The following is an 18,649-nucleotide window of genomic DNA, read 5'->3' on the forward strand; positions in this document are numbered from 1 at the left end:
TCATGATTTAGGTGTGCCAAACCAAGTTGATCGAGCTAGCACGCTTGTTAGGGCACTTGGCTTTTTTTTTTCTTTCTTGATGTGTATTCTGGAACTTGATTTTTCCCCACCGTGAGGGTCTACGATTTACTAAGCAATTAGATTTACTAACTTCAACCATCACGTCATTGGATTTACGACTATTAATGGTGGCTGATAAATTTAGAAGGTAATTTCGTATATTGCATGCTTTAGTATACAAAGATACTGTCACATTACAATAAGCCCAGGTGAAAAAGTTAAAAGGGCAAAATCATGTATTTGTTTAAATCATTAAACAAAAGGATACTTTCGACAGCATACAACAATGTCAAAAATTACAAGACAGCTCAATGTTGGGTTTTCTTCTTAAATCTTCTTTGAGCTTTTAGGTCCACTACGATGACAGTGATATTGTCTTTGCTTCCTTTGCTAAGAGCAAGCCTTGAGAGGTACTCTGCTGCAGCTTGAGCTGCAGGGTCAACTCCCTCACCCCTTCCTGCACGCAATTTATCACCATGCTTTTTATGCCAAAGAAGGATTTGTTTTCGTGCAACTTGGCAAGCTTCCTCGTTGGTAATGACATCCCATAAGCCATCACTGGCTAAGATAAGACACTCATCTTGTTTTGCTCGAGGAACAAACATAACTTCTGGATCTGGAATAATCCATGGTTTTAAGTATCTGTCACCTGAGGAGGATGATAAGAGATGATAATCAAATGATATAGAATTATAAATCAAAATGTTTTAACTACAGCAATGCTAATATATACCTTGACATGGCAAGAACACCAAAAACACGAGATCCATTCCATTGTATGACCTTGCCTCCTGCAGCTTCTATCCTTGCATGTTCATCTTCTCTATCAGGCTGTAAAAGAGGTAATATGATCATCAATGTCTCTGAAATTAGTAAAAAAAAAAACTAAAAATAGGAGAACATGTCTTACTTTGTGGTCTACAGACAATGGCATGGGAAGTTTTCCACGGTAGAGAAGTGCCCTTGAATCGCCACAATTGGCAACAATTATTTGTGTTGAACTAACAATTGCAACTAAAGCAGTAGAACCAACAGTTTCAGGGGCAAAATGTTCACGATCAGTCTTGGTCCCATCAGTGCCTCTATCAACTTCTGCGATCTAAGCATCGACTTTGCCGAAAGAATTGGCGAATGCCTTCTTCCATTGTTCCTGCCAGTCGTGCCCAATATTTCCATCATGAATACATGCTTTTGCAATTTCTATCTCCTCGGCCAAAGCCAAATGCATACGTTCCTGGCAGTAGTTTGCAATCTATGGGAAGAAATAATCTTGATTATATAAACATACTTGGAAAATAAAAAGATAGAAACTAGGAGAAATAGAGGAGGAGGCCATGAAGTTTACCTGACAGCCTCCATATCCATCGTACACACCATAGAAATGAGCAGTTAATTAGCTTAGACTGTGATTCATTCCCTTTGTTATGCTCTCAACTTTCATCATTTGAGTAGGAATTTGCAAAAATCGAGGTATAGCCACAACAGAATCTTCCATCTCTGGTCTCTTACCACAAATGGATGTAAATCCCCAAAGGGGTATGTAATTTAATTCGAAGAGACACTGGCTTTCAGTTTTTCTTATCTTCTTTTGCTGTGGCACCTCAAGAAATGACTCGGTTGATTTTGGATCAGACTCATCAGACCTATTGCCATCATCCCCAGCAAGATCCACTGCTACCCTCTTGACATCTTGAACATCATTAGTATTTCTTTCCTCGACCAGAGTTGTTGATGAATTTCTCTCAGAATTAACCTCTAAAGCTGAAACTTCCTCAACAGATACGCTGCTGACATCACTAGCTACAGATTGAGAACATGAATATTCATGATCGCCGCTGAATGATATGGATCCATCTTTTTGACTTCCCTGATGATTGTATTCTCTAGAAATACAACTATCCTCAGTTTCAATTTCATTTGACAAAATGGCTCCGTCATCTCCCCTGCTACCTTCACGTGGAGATAATGGTGCTGTATTTTCTCTGTATGAACAAGCACCTAAGTTTCCACCAGGAATGAACTGGCAAGGTTGATTCGACTTGTTTTCCGAGGGTGACAACAAACCTGCCTTCTCTGCAATTAGCTTACACCCAGTAATGTCCATTTGTATCATCGTTCTCGAATCATTACATATCACGTCACCTAGCCTGACGGCACACGGACCAGCAATTGCTTTAGATATCTCCTCCATGATTCTCTTTTACCTGCAATAATTAGCTCAAACCTCTGAACCTTTCAAAATCGTGCAAGCTATTACTCTTCAAACTATTCAGTCTGGTATAAAGGGATAAATCGTTTGCAATCCAGAAAATGAAATTTCCTACCAAGCCTTATTGCACAAATTTCAGGAAGCCAGACAGTAAGAAGTACTGAAAATTGTCAACGAAAGAAAGCCAGGGTAGACGAAAGTCAAGCTTGTGGCAATCAAAAAACAGAGTAAAATTATAACCTACACTTGGATGCCTCTAGAGCCTATATACGACTTTCATATCTGGACTCTTCTTTGCCTAAAACGACCAAACAGAGCTAGAATAGATGAGAGAAAACCTTCAGTTTCTTCCTTTTAACCAACAACCCTTTTGAAGTTTGATCCGTAGGTAACGAGAAATATAAGAGAATCATACAAATGTTCCTACCCCTAATAAATTCAGTCAAGTAAAAGCACAAGGTGTCATGATAAAGTAACTCAAAATACTTATAGAAAAGACCAGAAAAACACTACCAAAATCTGGTTCCCTGGATCCGAGGCAACTCATTTCAACCTCATGAATCTAGGCGTTTCTCTTTCTCTGAGTTTCTTTCAGCCGTCCACTAAGCCACCCTTCAACCAACCACAGTTAAAAAGGCAAAGCTGAGTCACCAACTAATCTTTCTGTGCTGTTCCAGCTCCAGAAATCTCTGTATAAAACTTGTAAAAAAAGCATTTGAGGAATACTCATATAGAAACTATTTATACAACTTTTTCCTTAAAAGAACACGTTAAAGAATTGTAGAACAAGTGAAACAAGAACAAAGTGCGAAGTAACAGAGTTGCTTACAACTTTGAAACACCACAATGATCAGAGCGGAGGCCAAAAACAGCAAAAAGGAACAGAAAATGGTAGTTGCCAGAAATAGAGAAAAACATAATGCAGCATCACACGTGTCGTTTTGGACAAAGGAACATATGAATGTTAGAGAAGCGAATTAAACTAAACCAAAAATCTGCGTACGTAAGCTCATGACAAAAATTAAAAAAAGAAAGAAAGTTGCAACATCCCATGACAGAAGAATTATTTGGATTATTATTATTATCTTTGTAAGAAAGAAAAGGCCTCAAGTAATTGTGCTGTAGCTTTTGAATATTTGGGGTTTTAAAAGGGAAAAATATGTCAAAGTGAATAAGTGAGTCCAAGGCAGGATTTGCCACGTATCTGGAAATCAGGTTGGTTACCAAAGAGAGTGACGTGCAAAAGTTCATGTTTAGTTTTAGAATTTACAAATTTTAGAATATTTAAGGGAGAGAGAAATGGGGAGACGAAGGTGGGTTGGGTCGGTTCATGAACTGACAATCTTTAACTTTCTTTTTAGATTGGATTCTTTTGTAAAGCAATAGATTTCTGGCCACCCCATCTTACTTTTCGCCGCGTGTAATTTATTTTATCTTCATTTTTGGCATTAGTTGTTAGGATTTATTGGTTTTATTTTTTTCTATTTTGTCTATTATCATTAATTCCGATATTAGACTCGTGAGCTTTTTATATAATTGAAGATGTCTTGATTTAAATTTTAATTATTAAAATTAAAATTTTAATATTTTATCAATAAATTATAAGACAGTTAGATAAACTTTAGAATGGATAACGAATTCTAAATCAATTAAATTTTGGTAAAATAGAAGAACATGAATCGATCCTACTGATTTTAAATTAAATTTTTGATTGGATTAGTTTTAAAATTTTTCCTTTACTAACAATTTCAACAGGGATATATAAAATAGCCTATACAGGCCAGGAGGCCGAATGTTGTTGCCTGAACTGAAACTTCTCTGCATGAGATAGTGTTTTTCCCTGGATGTGTCGAACAAAAATTTCTTCCGGAAGCAGATTTTCCCTGCAAAATGTAAACTAGGAATCTAAAAGCCCTGACCTAAAGCAGCCACATGCTTTACAAGTTTACCCTAAACGGCATTGATAAACAGGTTCTCAAATTTATTGCTATGATGCTTTTTTCAGGATGATGTTGCTTCGTTGGCCTTCTCAAAGGTCCATCCAAAATTTATCTAACCATCGGGGGAAAATTTTATGCTAACAGAAAGCAAAAAGGAGGGTAGTCTCTGAATTGTATACTATGATGAACAGAGAAAACAGACCAACCTCAACAATTTCATTCTTTTTGTTTTGCAACTTGATTCTTGAACATAACATACAGGAATAATTTCACGAAACAAAACAAAATTCATTATATTCAAAAAGTTATCCCTAAACTGAAAAGTGTTGCAAAGCTGGGGGTCAAATCGAATTTCTCAACAAATCTCAGATGTTTACTCCACAATCATTTGGCCCCCAGCAGAAAACCAGCAGGCAGCTTGCGACAGCGTAAATAATTAAAACACAAACCTATGAGACGGTCCCAAAATTTGGACATGAAGTGAAGCACGAAAGGACATTCCAAACGTTATAATGCATTAAAAGCTATAATATGAAAACATTGATGAAGGATGAAGTAATTAGGATACTCGTCTTGAGTTCCAACCTGAAGGTCTTGGCTAGGATAATAATAGAAATTAATTCTCAATACGAATGGGACAAGATTCTTGACAGGCTTATCCCATATATCAAACTTTTTATATAAAGCAAGTTCAGAAACATGAACACTAAATCAAATGTAAGCTTTAAACTGCAGTGGATGAACATTACAGAACATGTGCCTTGATCGCCAAGCCTTCAACATTGTTCTAGAAGTGATGCCTTGGCTTTCAAAAGAAAAAAAGAAAAGAAGATAGATATTTTCTCTTGTAAAATAATTGTAAACAATGTAAAATGCATGGAAAAGTTTACAGCCAAGACTAGAACAAGGCATTCTGGATTTACCTTAGTGGTAATGCAGGTTTAGCAGAATGTGGCGGATGGCATTCTAGCATTCAATCCCAGGTATATGTATCTTGATCAGGAAATCCAAGAGACCAATTTTATCTGCAAACATTTTAGACTTCTACAAGGAGAGAGAGAGAGCAAAGCAAAGCAAAATTAATTACAAATACCGACTTAAAGCATAATCTAGTATCAGTAGGGCAGTAAGAAGTCAGCACCCTAGAAACACAGCAAAAAGAAGCTCGAATTTGAAACAACAATATGAGGTTAATAAATGCAATTGATAAAGATCTTACCATAATTCCTGAGATTATTGAAGTGAGAACCTGCAACTTCAAGTAATAAAGCAGGAAAGATGCAGAGCTAATAATCCCCATTAAGTACCCAAATCATCTTTTTCTGAGTGAAAAACACAGCCAATTATAGTATTGACATCTTCATTGAACATTCTTACCTCATAGCCTAAAAGGAAACATCTTCATGTACAAACCTAAGGAGAAATTATTACATCTGATATAACAACTTTGAACTGCAGTTGCAGCTGGAAAAGTGAAAATAAAGACCCATAAACCAGAAAACGAGGAAAGAAAACCGATTATGTTTACAAGTTATAATAATACTGAACAAAAAAACTAATTTTATTGGGAATATAAATGCATGTACAAGAAGAGCATTGCTCTCTGATTTGTAAAAGCTACAGCCAGGATACAGTGTTTGCTAAGATATAATTGCTAAGACATACTAACTTGTAGGAGCAAAAGATCTTTACAGTCGAAGTCACCAACTTAAGAGAAAAATTCAAGATGTCCAAATGGTTCACTGGAAAATCAACTTGTGGAGGAGTCTACAAAGAATCTATGTTACCTAGTTGTGGACCGGACAGCCAAACAACTATCCAAGTAACGGTCATTTCTTCATGACAGTGATTATGTTTTTGTTTGTCAACAGTATAATTAACAAGACTATACAAAGAAAGCAACTCAAACCGTCATATTCAAGTCTGAAAGATCGTCCATAGGAATTTCAAGGCCCATGAAGTCATGATCTTGTAATCCATCATCATCAATGTTCAACCATGAACCCAGATCTTGTCCTGGTAGCTGCAAGTCATCCAATACATCCAGGCTAAAGTCATCTTTTTCTTTGACATTATTATTGGCACTTATCTCACTTGACGTTGATTTAGAAGCTGATGGTTTGGATTGCTCTGATATCTTGCCAACAAGGCCATTCACAGAAACAGATAGTTGAGTTGTTTTCTGCTTAGGTTTTGCTTTTGATTTCCTTTCCCCCTTAACATTGGATACCGGTCGACCAATCTTATTAGTTCCATTTCTAGATAAAACCTCTCTACCATGTCCCTTTCCTTCTCTGTCTCTCTCACTCCTCTTTCCTTTTGTACTGCTTGACAAAGAACTTCCAATGCCTGACTGGGCAATAGAAGTACCAATACTACCACCAACTACATCCTCCAGTAATAATTCTCTCTTTTTCACCCTGTTAGACCATGAGTCATCTTTAACAGTAGTTTGGTCAGAAAACCGATTTGTGGGTGGAAGCAGATCAGAAGAATTAACAGTATAGCTATCCCCATTTTGACCTGCCAGAGTAGTTGTGTGTGAGAAACCATGAAAGCTGCATAAAAGACCAAAGTGACAATCCACTACTGAATTGCACCATAAGACAGATAAAAGGACAAAGAAGAAAGAGAAGACAGTTCTGCCGACTGCAAAAATGTACCATGAAGAACATTTTGCAGATGAATACATTAAATGGGATCAAACACATGCATGCAGACACAACTACATGTGGGAATTAAAGCGTGTGCTTTCTCCATAGGCATCAAGTAAATACCTGAAGTTCTAACTTCCAGAGAATGGGTGGAGCTGTTGGCACATGGCTTCCCAGATTCACCATCTGTAGGAGTGTCTAATGATCGTGCACCATTTAGTCGGGAAGACCCAGAAAGAAAAATGTCTCTAAGCATTGGCTCATTGAAGCAGCTCTTGCCTGCATCTTCCAATTTATGATACCGATCTAATGTCCGTTTAACAAATGTTAAGGCAGCCTGCTTGATCATTTTGTTACTGGTACTCTTCCCACCAGTAGTATTAGGACCCCAACAAGTCTATTAAAAGATTATTAATAAATCATCAAAAATAGAATACCAGCATCATATCATAATATGTCAGCATCTAGCATGATAACTAGGGCAAATAAACAGTCCAACTTTTAGATATTTAAAAATTCTAATGGAAAATGAAAAGCTGTAACACAAACAGAGATAACCAATCAGATTTATTCACCTTGGCAGGAAGCTCCGGAGGGCAGAAAAACTGGAAGCAAACTCAAATTTCGAGAAAATATCCCATTTATAATATAAATTTTGCAACAAAAGCCCTAACTACCATTCAGTTCTTAGCGTTTTAAATATTTTTGTCATCTATGCAGCTAAAGAGAAAGAAAACAGCACAAGTGTTAGTAGATAAAGCTCTGCTGGCCAAATTCTCCAAAAGGCTTTAAAATGAATTTCCACTATCTGCTCAAAAGGTGACAAAATAATTGATTCTTGAGAATGTCAAAGAGAAAACCAAAGCATATATACCAGGAAGCGATAGGACAGAGTAACCCGTCTCAGATTAGATAACATTCAACCACATGACACTCATGTTTGAAACAGATTCCAAATATAAGATCAACGAGAACTAGAAAAGCATCATCCACTTGATCTTAGATAGCAACGAAAAGAATTTTCTGGACCTATGTTGGGATGATGGGATGGTTTTTTTTATGTCTTTGGGCCAGTTGGTTAAGGTTAACAATATTGCCATCCTGCGCATTTGCATCTATTTTTTCTATTTCCTTTCTTTCTTTGTTAGTTTTAGTCCACCCAGACAACAATTTCCTTGAAATCCTTAGACTTTTCTTCTAGACCAGAGCTTAGTTTCTACATTCTCATTTTAAAAGGCTTTCCTACGACTTGGTTCTTGGCACCAAAGACATTAAACAGTGTGCGTATGGGTGTGCAAATGGAAACCAAAACAAAAGGAGACTGAATGTTAAGAGAATTACCATGTACTTTTCATAAGCAATCGTGACAAGTTTGTCAAGAGCACGTTGTTTGAATTCCCTATATAAAAAATGATATGTTTATATATACACTAGGCGCCAAAGACTTTTAAGTTAAAAGGAAAATGCATACAAATCTATACAAAGAGAAAGGATAAAACAATACTTCTCCTGAATTGTTCTTGTTTCTGAGGCAGCTTTCAACAGTTTATCAAGCAAGCCTTTCTTCCTTGAAACCTATTGCATTCACAACAAAATTACAAAATGAACTTTTCAGAACATGTTTTGAACTTTATGATGGAAAATCCAACAATAAGTAAAGTAGCAGGGCATAGAAGAAAGATAGAATTTGTTGAATATCTAATAGTAGTTATCATAAAACTGAAGCGTAAAAACAATACTGTGAAGGAGAAAGAAAAAGAAAATATCAGATTGCATATTACAGCTTCACTATTCCATTGAGAAAATACCTGTTCATTGTGCTTCTCCTCTAGCTTACTAATATCCTCACGGATTTCATCATCCTCCATCTGTGCTATGTCAGGCTGAAAAACAGCGAAGCACTTAAAGTTAATACATTAAGAACCTTAACGTCAAGGATGAAACAGAACAACCAGACAGACAGAAGCATCTATAGTAAACCACTGCAGAGTCAGAAAATACATCGCCCTTCAAGATAATGAGAAGCAGCAGAGGACACACATGCACTATTTGACAACCAACCATTCAGATAACGATATAAAAGCAGATCGGATTGCTAGATCATGATAATTATTAATATTCATGTAGAAGTAGACCAACCAGTGGTTCTAAGAAAATTCCGATACTTTGAGCCTCCAAAAAGAGTTTCTCATTTATCTTCATACTCTCATACTGGAATTCTGAACAAACCATGTCAGGCGTTGGTTGGTCTTGAAAACTGCTATTCAGGGAATGACTAAAATTTGAGTTAATTCCTGTCTTTCCCAACATATCAATTTCAGGATCATCTTGTTCTGGCCTCCCAGTTATCCTATAACCATTAAAAGAAGTATGCCCAGTAGATTGGAAGTTAGCAATATGACTCAAACCATTGGATCCCAATTCTCCATCCATCTCAAATCCAGCTCCATAAACATCAAAATGGAGATCTTCATTTCCACTGTCACTATCTTCTTCTGGAATTAGAGCTGCTAAAAATCTCTGACAGAGGGGAATCACATTACTGTCCCTAGTATCCAGGAGTAACTGTTGTGAAAGAACTTCATCAATTGATATTACAGCAGCAATTCTGCCATCTCTTTCCTGTTCAAGCAACCCACATCCATTGGAGATGGTACTACAACCATCTGTAATAGAAGGAATTGGTGTTGGTCCCAATTTGGTGAGTTCATAATTTCCCTGAAAGATGTAAAAAGCATTTAGCGAGACTAAAATATTTGCGAAAAAGATGGGTTCTTGAGACCCAAACTTCAATCATAATGAAACCAAAAAGATTTTATGAAATTTAATAAGAAACAAGGTGTAAGTACATCCTTCACTAAGCTACTTTTACCTTTTTCGCTGAAAAGAGTGCATTCAGAAAAGGTTTAGGCATATTGTCATCTTCTCTTTCTTTTCTTTTCTTTTCCTTTTTTTTTTTAATTTTTACATGGGTGTTGCAGTGTTACAACGATATGTGGTCAAAAGACAAAACTCATAATTTTTACTGTTAATTAAATGGAATTGACATGGTGAACTTTAGGATTGAGAACTGTTCATACCAAAATCAAATAAGAAGATGAGTTCTTGAAAAGTAGTCACATGGTTTGACAACCATCAATACCTAATATATATAAGCAAGTCAACAGGAATTTATTTATTTATCTCATGCCTTTCATCAAAATTTGACAAAAATATAAATAATGGCAACAACCCATGGCTGTTCTAGTGGCAATGGAGGGTCAAGGTCTAGGTTCAATTCCCCTTTTTCCCCTACCTTGTTGAAAAGAAATCACCCTGCCTGGCCAAAAAGGAACATAAATTGCAGCCAATAATTCATATATAAATCATTTAAGTGAAAGATTTAATCCAAAAAGATTTTTCCAATGCCTTTTTTTCTAACAAAGGGAATACATTAGGGGTTTGAGAGCCACACAAAATATTTTCAGTAAAAATATGCTTTCAAAGGTCTTCTAATAACAGTGACTATCAATCTAAATTGGTGGGACAAGGAACAATACCTGCTGCTTCAAATAGGCAATATCTGCATCAGATATGAAACCAAGAAAAGGCTCCATCTGCCTCCAAAAGGAGTTGGGAAAGGCATGGGCTGCAATGACAGTAAAATCAACCAATGCAAAAAGACAAACTTTGAACCAAGGAAAATAACAAAATTTTGACAAAAAAAGACCAAAGATTTCAGAAGACACTACCAGAACTAATAAGAGCATTTACAGCAGCCACCAACTCTTCATGTCCATCCTCCGAACCAACTAAGAAAAATGTACCAAAAGTGATTAGAAGCCACAGACATGCAGTCGAAGATTTAGAAATTCAGATAACTTAATTAAGCATGAATAATTAAGAATCCAAGGAAATTTCTTAGTTAGCTTGAAGTTTAACTACCAAGAAGGTCTGCAGCTGCATTCATTGCTGCATGCTTCTGACGTGCATAGGCCTTGCGGTCCGTGAGCTTCCTAGCTGGAGGACGACCAGCCTTGCTGAGCAAAATATTCATCAAACTATGAGATTTCAATCAGAAAGAATGATGGTTCTAGTCCTCAATAAAAGAAATATTATCGGCGAAAAAGGTAACAGATGATCAGGTAGGAAAAAATAATTAACCTTTCAGCCTTATCCAAGCCAAGCCTGGCACTTCTGAGCTGTTTTGCAGTTCCCACATTGCCAAACTTCTCAACTGTCACTGGCATAAGGGACCTTGTAGAAGTAATACCCCGCCCAGTCCTCCCTTGTCGACGTACACCATCTCCAATGTCTTCTCCAGTCATCAGCTTATTCTTTCTGAATGGCACGACCAAAGTGGATAATTTTTGAACATTCTGTCCAGCTTTCTCATCTATTTCATCAGACTTTTTCACCTTCTCTTTAGATTTAGTTTCAGCAGCCCCAGACTCCTCACTCTCCGAAAGAGCAGCCGAAGACAAGGCATCACCTTTTAGTTTAACTTGTTGGGGCGAACTGCTCGACAAGTGTCTAGCAAATCCTGACCCAATCTCATTACCTGCCATATCAGTCACAGTATCCAGTGATGGAGTTTCATCATTACTTGAAACAATAGGAACAAGATTTGTTCGTCTTGCAGTGCGGGAGCACTTCTGTGGTCTCTGGCTGGCCCAGTGGGCAACAGGTGGTGACGAAGACCGAGCTGATGTCATGCGTTTGCGATTATTAGCTCCAACAGCAGTAGGTGGTTTATTTGTACAGTGAGAAAGCTCCCAGTCACTTGATGCCATCGCTCTATGAACAACTGGTGACAACTTTGGAGCAACTCCAGAACCTGATCGCGGACCACGAATAGATGCATTCATTTTTGTGCTTGAAGTAGGGCTAGCTGAATTAAATTCATCACGAACATTCATCCTGCAGATTGTACAGTACAAAAAGCATACAAATAAGTACATATACCACAGTAGACCCAAAAAGGAAAGTACTCCATTATACCACAGTAAGGCCCAAAAAGGAAAGGTACTCCAGCAGCCAGAAATAAGATGCCCCAAATGACAAAAAGAAAGGCTTTATAAAATATAAATGGACCAGAAAATTTTATTCAAAAATGGAAAATGAAATATGCATTAAGAAATTATGCGTACTTGTTAACAGCTCTGAGATTCACTCTCTCTTTATCAAAAGCAACAGGACGATCTCTCCTATCATTAACAAGGGAACTGTTGTCCAAATCAGTCCTAGAGACAGATGACCGTGGACCCAAGCCTGTCGGCTGCAAGATACCTTCTGATTTTCCAACTCCAACAGATCCATTAGCAATTCCTGACCTATAACAAGGTATATATTTATTAATATAAAATCGAGAATAGGATACATCAAAAGGTTAAAAAAATAATTGTAAAGGAAGGTTGAATTCATGGAATGCTCCAAATAGAAGATATAAAGAAATGGCACACAAGAAAGACCCCTAAAAAATTATCCTACAGCCAACATTATGATCATCTATTAAGGAAACTGCATCCCTCTACAGTGTGAGGCAAAGGCCCCAAAAAGAGTTCTTTCTTTATATGTATGAAAATCATGTGCTTGGGTCTTAAGCTTAGGTCAAATCATGACAAAAGTACTCTACCTCTCAAACATTATGTTCAAGATGTATTAAATCATAGGATTGGTTTATTATATAGTTGAAAAAACACAGATCATAAAAATTAGCTAATGTACCATCTTATACTTCTCAGGCAAATATTCTAAAGTGTAAATGCACCTTCAAGGCATTAGTTAGATGTCCTATGCACCAAAGGCATAAGCAACTTTGCTTAATCTAGACCTCCATATCATGCATGAGGTGATTTGAGATCTCAACCAGAATGGTGTGCCAAATAAGGACAATACAGCACAGGATGATAAAATGTGGGTAAACCAAAATAAATGAATATGAAAGAATGAAGAAAGGGGCTACCAAAAATATGCTGTTAGGCACCCTGACACTACCATTGACACCATGCTCAAAATAGAATAAGAAACTCAAAAAATTAGTATACAAATGGAATCTGAGTAATAAAAAAGAACCTCATATGCATAAAATACAAGCCTTACTTCTTTGATTCAGTATATCCACCACAGCATAGGCAAATTAAAAACAATGATGGTTATTCAATGTTATATTTTTTACTTTGCAGGTTATAATTGTTTTGATGATTGTTCAACTAAGTGCTTATGGATTTTGAGTTTTTGTGCTTTTCTTTAAAATAATTTTTTATTAGGTATTATTGGTGTTGCTCTTCACATGGAGTCCAGAATGATAAATAGGATATAACGGAATACTGACAAAAGCTGCTACTGCCATCATTATTATGATTTAGCCCCTTAGTACCACAAATCTCTTGGCAGTGGGCAGAAAATACTGATCAGAATATGTTGGTAATTACATCAATATTTTTAAAACTGGACTGGAGGTTGAACCAGATAGGTTCCCAGTCCAACCCTTCAACTAGCAGGTATAATTAATGAGGGTTGTTATTGTTAGAAGCGTGACATTAAATAAGTATTAAATATAGTGAACATTTAACAAAAACATGCATTTGACTGAATGGTTTAGTCATTAATGAAAATATGAGTGGTCAAGGGTTCAAATTTCGCAAGTTATATAAAAATTTTGAAAGATTAAATAATTAAATAAACACCTAAAACCAGTTCGATAATAATACATTCCGGTTTAACTGACTGGTTCTTGGCCAATCCAATCAAAAATTTTAAAAGATTAAATAATAAATAAACACCTATAACCAATTCGATACCAATATGGTCCGGTTTAACTGACTGGTCCTTGACCAGTCCAATCAGCCAGCCCCATCTGGTTCTGACAACACTAAATTACATTGATGATTCTTAATATTGTTATGATTGTTCTCGTAAAAGCTTCCAATGATAATAGGTGTTATTAATACTCAAGGGTGGCTGTCCTTCTAGCACCCCCTGTGCATGCCCCTAACAGATTTTATTAAGGCAAGCATTCAGATAATCGCCATTTGGCATATGCACAATAGTAGCAAATTCAGCAGACCTACCTGAACCCATGGGAGTCATTATTTAACCTTGATCGAGCATCAGAAACAACCCTTTGCTGTATTCCCTGTTTAGATTCTCGATACCCTTCAATGGGCTTAGTTGAAACCATACTTGGAGATACATCAGGTTTTATTCCAGAACGCTTTTTCTTCATCTTTGCCTTTTCCCATCCGTCAACTCCACCTGGTAAAGCTCGATCTTCACCCTGAACTGCACCGCTATTTGGAACCCTGAGCATTTCCCTATCCCTATCTGCATTACCAGGCTGCCTGAGTAGAGCATTATTCCGCATATCCATCTAGATTCATTAGAACAAACGTTAATTCTTCTCTTCAAGAGATAGGGATGCAAAAAAGGCATGCCACATGCAAATTGGGCACCAAGCCACCAAGATGAGTCCAAAGATATCACAACTATGCAGAAGAGTAAGAAAAAGAGATTTAAAACCATGTTCATATTAGCTCATGTGTAAACAGAATATTATGTGGATTCCTGTAACAGGAAATGGGTTTCCTATCACTCATATAGGTACTAACTCAATGATTGAAGTAAATAGGGAAATCTATTAAAAAGAAAGAGTAAAGAGAACATACCACCCACCACCACCTAGTTGGATCAAAAGAAAGAAGTGAGGTTTGAATTCAGTGACAAATGGAAAAGAAGAAATTAACTACTGGTGCATAACATGAATGGAATGTCAGAGAGAAGAAATAAAAGAAGCAACAGTGACAACAAGAATCACATTGGGACATGGCACTCTTTGACCCCAATCATACTTGCATATGGCACATAAAACAGCCATTGCACAAGCTTATTAAATAAGTTATATCAGGCCAAATAGCAGATAAGGAATTATAATACTACCATGACAGAAAATGCATAGAGATGGAAGATATCAAAGATACAAAGTTACAAACCCTCACATCCACCAGCGAAGTTCGAGTACGTTTATTTGAAACTGCACTTTTAGGCCTTCCTTCTGACTTCTGCTGTTCAAATTCAAAACCTCCAGCAATGGAATGATTATGCATTCCCATCTTACCAATGGCTGACCCCAAGACTGACCGATCACTAGATAACAAGGAATTAGTTCGGTCACTAGAAAAACTTTCTGATCGAGATCTCTTCTTTGATGGTATGCTTGGGAAGAGCTTGTTGAATACTGATAAGGCTTCGGTGAAAGTTTTCATACGCTCCCTGTTAACTAAATCACTTTAATAACTAATGAAAACTTCAATCCAAAATACAAAATTTACAAAGAACTACCTTGCTTTGACAGAGCAATCACGTAGACCAGCCTTAACTCGTTTGATTTCCTCTGGTATGGGAGAAGGTAGAAGCTTGCCTTTCGACAACATGGTAGGAGATTCATCAGCAGAAATGCCAAGAGCAACACTAATGTGCCGTTTAAAGTCTACTTGACGACTAGACTTATGATCAGTAGCAACCACATTGGGATCAAAACGCATGCATTGGAAGAAGTTGGATACATCTCCTTGGGCTACTACGGAACTGCTCCTCGACATACTTGGCAGAGAAGATAGAATTTGATTCTCCATGGTCTCGCGAAAGCTACCTGATCTGTCTAATTGAGCAGCTAAGTGGGCTCCACGCTGCCCACTGGTGTACAGTGGCCTATCTGGGCTACCAGAAGACAGATCAAACTTGCTAGACATTGCCATTGCATCAGAATTTGTAAATCCACAATTTTAGAAGGCCAATAAATACAACAGTGCATGACAAAATTGTAGTAGAAGAGCACATAAAGGCTGATTTAAACTCTTAAGTACAATGGACAACTTATCTCTGCAAAGGAGAAAAAACTAAGGATAAGCATAAAAAATTTTTATTAGACTTCATATCCACTCAATGCTACCTCAAAATTCAAGCTGTTTTATGCATAATGAACACATAAAAAGTACAACTAAAAGTAGTAGGTTAAAATTAAGTCATAAAATAGTCACTAGTAGTTATAAAGAAATATCAAAGAAACCTTCCACTGCCAGTGCCATAAAACTTTTCACTGTCTTGTTGTAAGACGGTAGTGGTTTCCAAAGTTTAAGAGAGGGTATTTTGGTAGCTTGCATTTTATTTTTGGATTAATGTTGAAAAGCAACCAATTTGCATGATTAACTCAATAAATTTATGACCAGAGAATTTATGGTATGCATAATAGTTAATATAGGGATTTTCATCAGAATAAAAAAAAATAATTGCTCTCAACAAAGTAACATGGCAAAGGCCCGCAAAAAAAATGCAACAAATGAAAGCAGTGAATACAAGTAGAATGTAACAACAAAAATGAAAAATTCAGAAAACAAAGGTGACAACAGGTTTAGTACAAATGGCTGTCATAAAAAGACACCATCAATTGATATATGAGACTCAACACACAAGAAACAGGTCATCCATAAATATGTTTTCCTCCTAGATGGCAATTATTCATCTAACTCCACTTCTAACATTGCCAGAGCTTGTTTTATCTTCTTCCTGTCCCAAATCAAAATAACTCATTTTCATCATCACCGGAGCTTATAGATATTCATGGGACATGGTTAGACTCTTTCCAAAACATTGAATTGTCAAGTTTTAGGTTGTTGAAACTCTAATTTCCAACAAATACATTCATTTCTTCTTCTAGATATTGTTTCAATCTTCTGCAAGTGGCATTTAAAAGATATGTAATCCTTGCTCACAGAATTGATTAGTGCACCTTTTTGTTGCTTAGCTACAGACTTAATGTATGCAGCAAGTTGGATTCAAAATCCAGTGATCTCTTCCTTTCATATATGAGGATCAAATGTTTATGTTCTATTCATCTATCAGTTTCTTATCAAATGCAGCTTAAATGACTCAATCCTCACTTTAAATAGCATGGTGACCTGATAATTTATCCTGACCTCATAACAGCTAGCAAAGTGCCAAAGGTGCACAATCAACTTGAAATTCTAAGTAACACTCAATGATCTGATTCACACAATAACCTCAATAACTCAATAATAAGAAGCTACCAAGAACAGAGCTCAAATAGATATTTAGTGGTACTCCATAAGCCTCATACTTGGTAAATAATTAAAGACAAATTAATATAACCTAAAATACCTTGAATATAAATAGGGTTTTGCTAACAAGTGCCCAAAGGGCACTCTTTAATGTTATCATATTAGGTAATATTTTCTCCCAATGCATTGGAATTCATTGCATCAACAGTCAATTACTGCATTTAATACAAGAATATTACCATAAGTAGTATCTTAACTAACCTTAAAAAGTTCCCTTAGGGCACTAGCTAGCAAAACCCATATAAATATAAATTTATGATTGGAACCACCCATGAAATTCAAACTATTTTTATTTAAATATAATTCTAAACTGTATAACTCCTCCATGCGGATCACCCTCCCGTGCATCAAATGACCTATAATGAAATTGCTATTAAAGCTGTCTGCCCATCTCTGCAGTGCGCATGTAGCAAAACAAGCATATCATTATCAGAATCATGAATCATAGGTGGATATAAAGACACAAATCAGGGTATATGTGTTAGCAAAACATTTTACAAAGATGTTAGGACTTGTGAAAGAAAAATGGTATAGATAATAAATGAATATAAACATCAGGGGCTGGCATCCCGATTCATAGGATAGTGCCATTGAGAATACCTGCCAGAATCATTAACTATCTTACCATAATTCATAAGGGTACATGCAAACACTCATTACGAAAACTTGTAGAGACTTCTCAAGCATTGCAGTCAGTAAGAGCAGCATTCCATTTTAATCATTTACTAATCAACATTGCTCGTCTGTTTCTCCCTTTTTTGACCATTACAAGGATAAATATAATTGCCTTCCACTTAACTTTCCTTACTTCAATTAAATCCAAGCTAGAATTGAATCACAGGATAGCAAAACAAAACATTATCTCAGTTAAAATCCTCCATGTTTCTTCATTATTTTGACTAATCAACACAATCCAGCTTCATCAAATGAAATGCTCTATTTTAGACAGTAAAGCCAGTCTAAGCTCAAAAATTACCATTTTATCCTCTAATTCCTCGATTTTACATCCCAATCATATTTCATTCATCAAACCTCAACAATAGAAAAATAATTAATGATACTATTAAAAAATTTGCAGAAAAACCCTTAAAACTAAATCCAAACGAATATTAGAAAATAAACCTGAAATAAAAAGTCAATCACAGAAATTAAAAAAAAAGTTAAGAAATTTAAAAAAGAAAACCCTAGAGCTTGCAATCAAGAATGTGAGTGGAAATCTACCTTGGATGAATCGCGAGAAGAGAAGATGGCGGAGGCTGTAATTTTCAGCAAGATATTTAGATTCTTTAAATTACGGATAGGAATTTGATTTACGTAATTGGTTCGAAGTCCGGAATCGAAAGGGGAAAGTTCGAACATGGCCATGGAGGTCGAAAGCGCCCCTGTATTTTGATCGGCAATGAAATTGGGTTAAATTAAATGACGATTATGCCCACGGTTCGTTGTCCTCGGTTGCGAGGATGTCGAGTTTCTGAACAGGGTTTTTGGGCAAATAAAAATATGTTAAGCCGGCTCCAAAGACAGCTCGTGGTTTTTGTAATGCGAGACTTGTGGGTATGTTTGTCCTAGTGAAATTCTAACGATAAAATGTATCATTTCAGTTAAAGAAAATATTTTGACTTTAGATTTTAGAAATTAAAATCCAAAAAATCTGTTTCTTTTATTTTGTAT

General features: G+C 36.3%; 1 protein-coding gene and 1 pseudogene across 7 annotated transcripts; both read right to left on the reverse strand.

The window, feature by feature from the left end:
- Positions 1–229: 229 nt before the first annotated feature.
- On the reverse strand, positions 230–2,392 carry LOC111285146 (protein phosphatase 2C 77-like; annotated as a pseudogene). Its single transcript, XR_016343240.1, has 4 exons — positions 1,406–2,392; positions 971–1,312; positions 793–891; positions 230–716 (listed from the first exon to the last, which is right to left on the reverse strand). The product of XR_016343240.1 is annotated as a protein phosphatase 2C 77-like (transcript).
- A 3,354-nt stretch (positions 2,393–5,746) lies between these two features.
- LOC111285140 (uncharacterized) lies at positions 5,747–18,341 on the reverse strand. 6 transcript variants are annotated; one of them, XM_089763145.1, is made up of 15 exons: positions 18,200–18,341; positions 15,183–15,584; positions 14,840–15,113; positions 13,916–14,214; positions 11,993–12,175; positions 11,007–11,762; positions 10,788–10,882; positions 10,595–10,654; positions 10,403–10,491; positions 9,003–9,581; positions 8,672–8,746; positions 8,368–8,438; positions 8,205–8,262; positions 6,987–7,260; positions 5,747–6,732 (listed from the first exon to the last, which is right to left on the reverse strand). In XM_089763145.1, exons 2-15 carry the CDS (start codon positions 15,473–15,475, stop codon positions 6,113–6,115), a joined length of 3,726 nt encoding a protein of 1,241 aa, XP_089619271.1. In that variant the 5' UTR covers positions 15,476–15,584; positions 18,200–18,341; the 3' UTR covers positions 5,747–6,112. The 6 variants fall into 6 exon arrangements, with proteins under 6 accessions (XP_089619271.1, XP_022730148.2, XP_022730147.2 ...); XM_022874413.2 differs by having other exon boundaries at positions 14,834–15,113; XM_022874412.2 differs by having other exon boundaries at positions 15,183–15,722.
- Between the last annotated feature and the right edge of the window lie 308 nt (positions 18,342–18,649).

This window comes from Durio zibethinus, chromosome 6, assembly GCF_047325235.1.
Source record: "Durio zibethinus cultivar Kanyao isolate XHJ-2024 chromosome 6, ASM4732523v1, whole genome shotgun sequence".
NCBI lineage: Eukaryota > Viridiplantae > Streptophyta > Magnoliopsida > Malvales > Malvaceae > Durio > Durio zibethinus.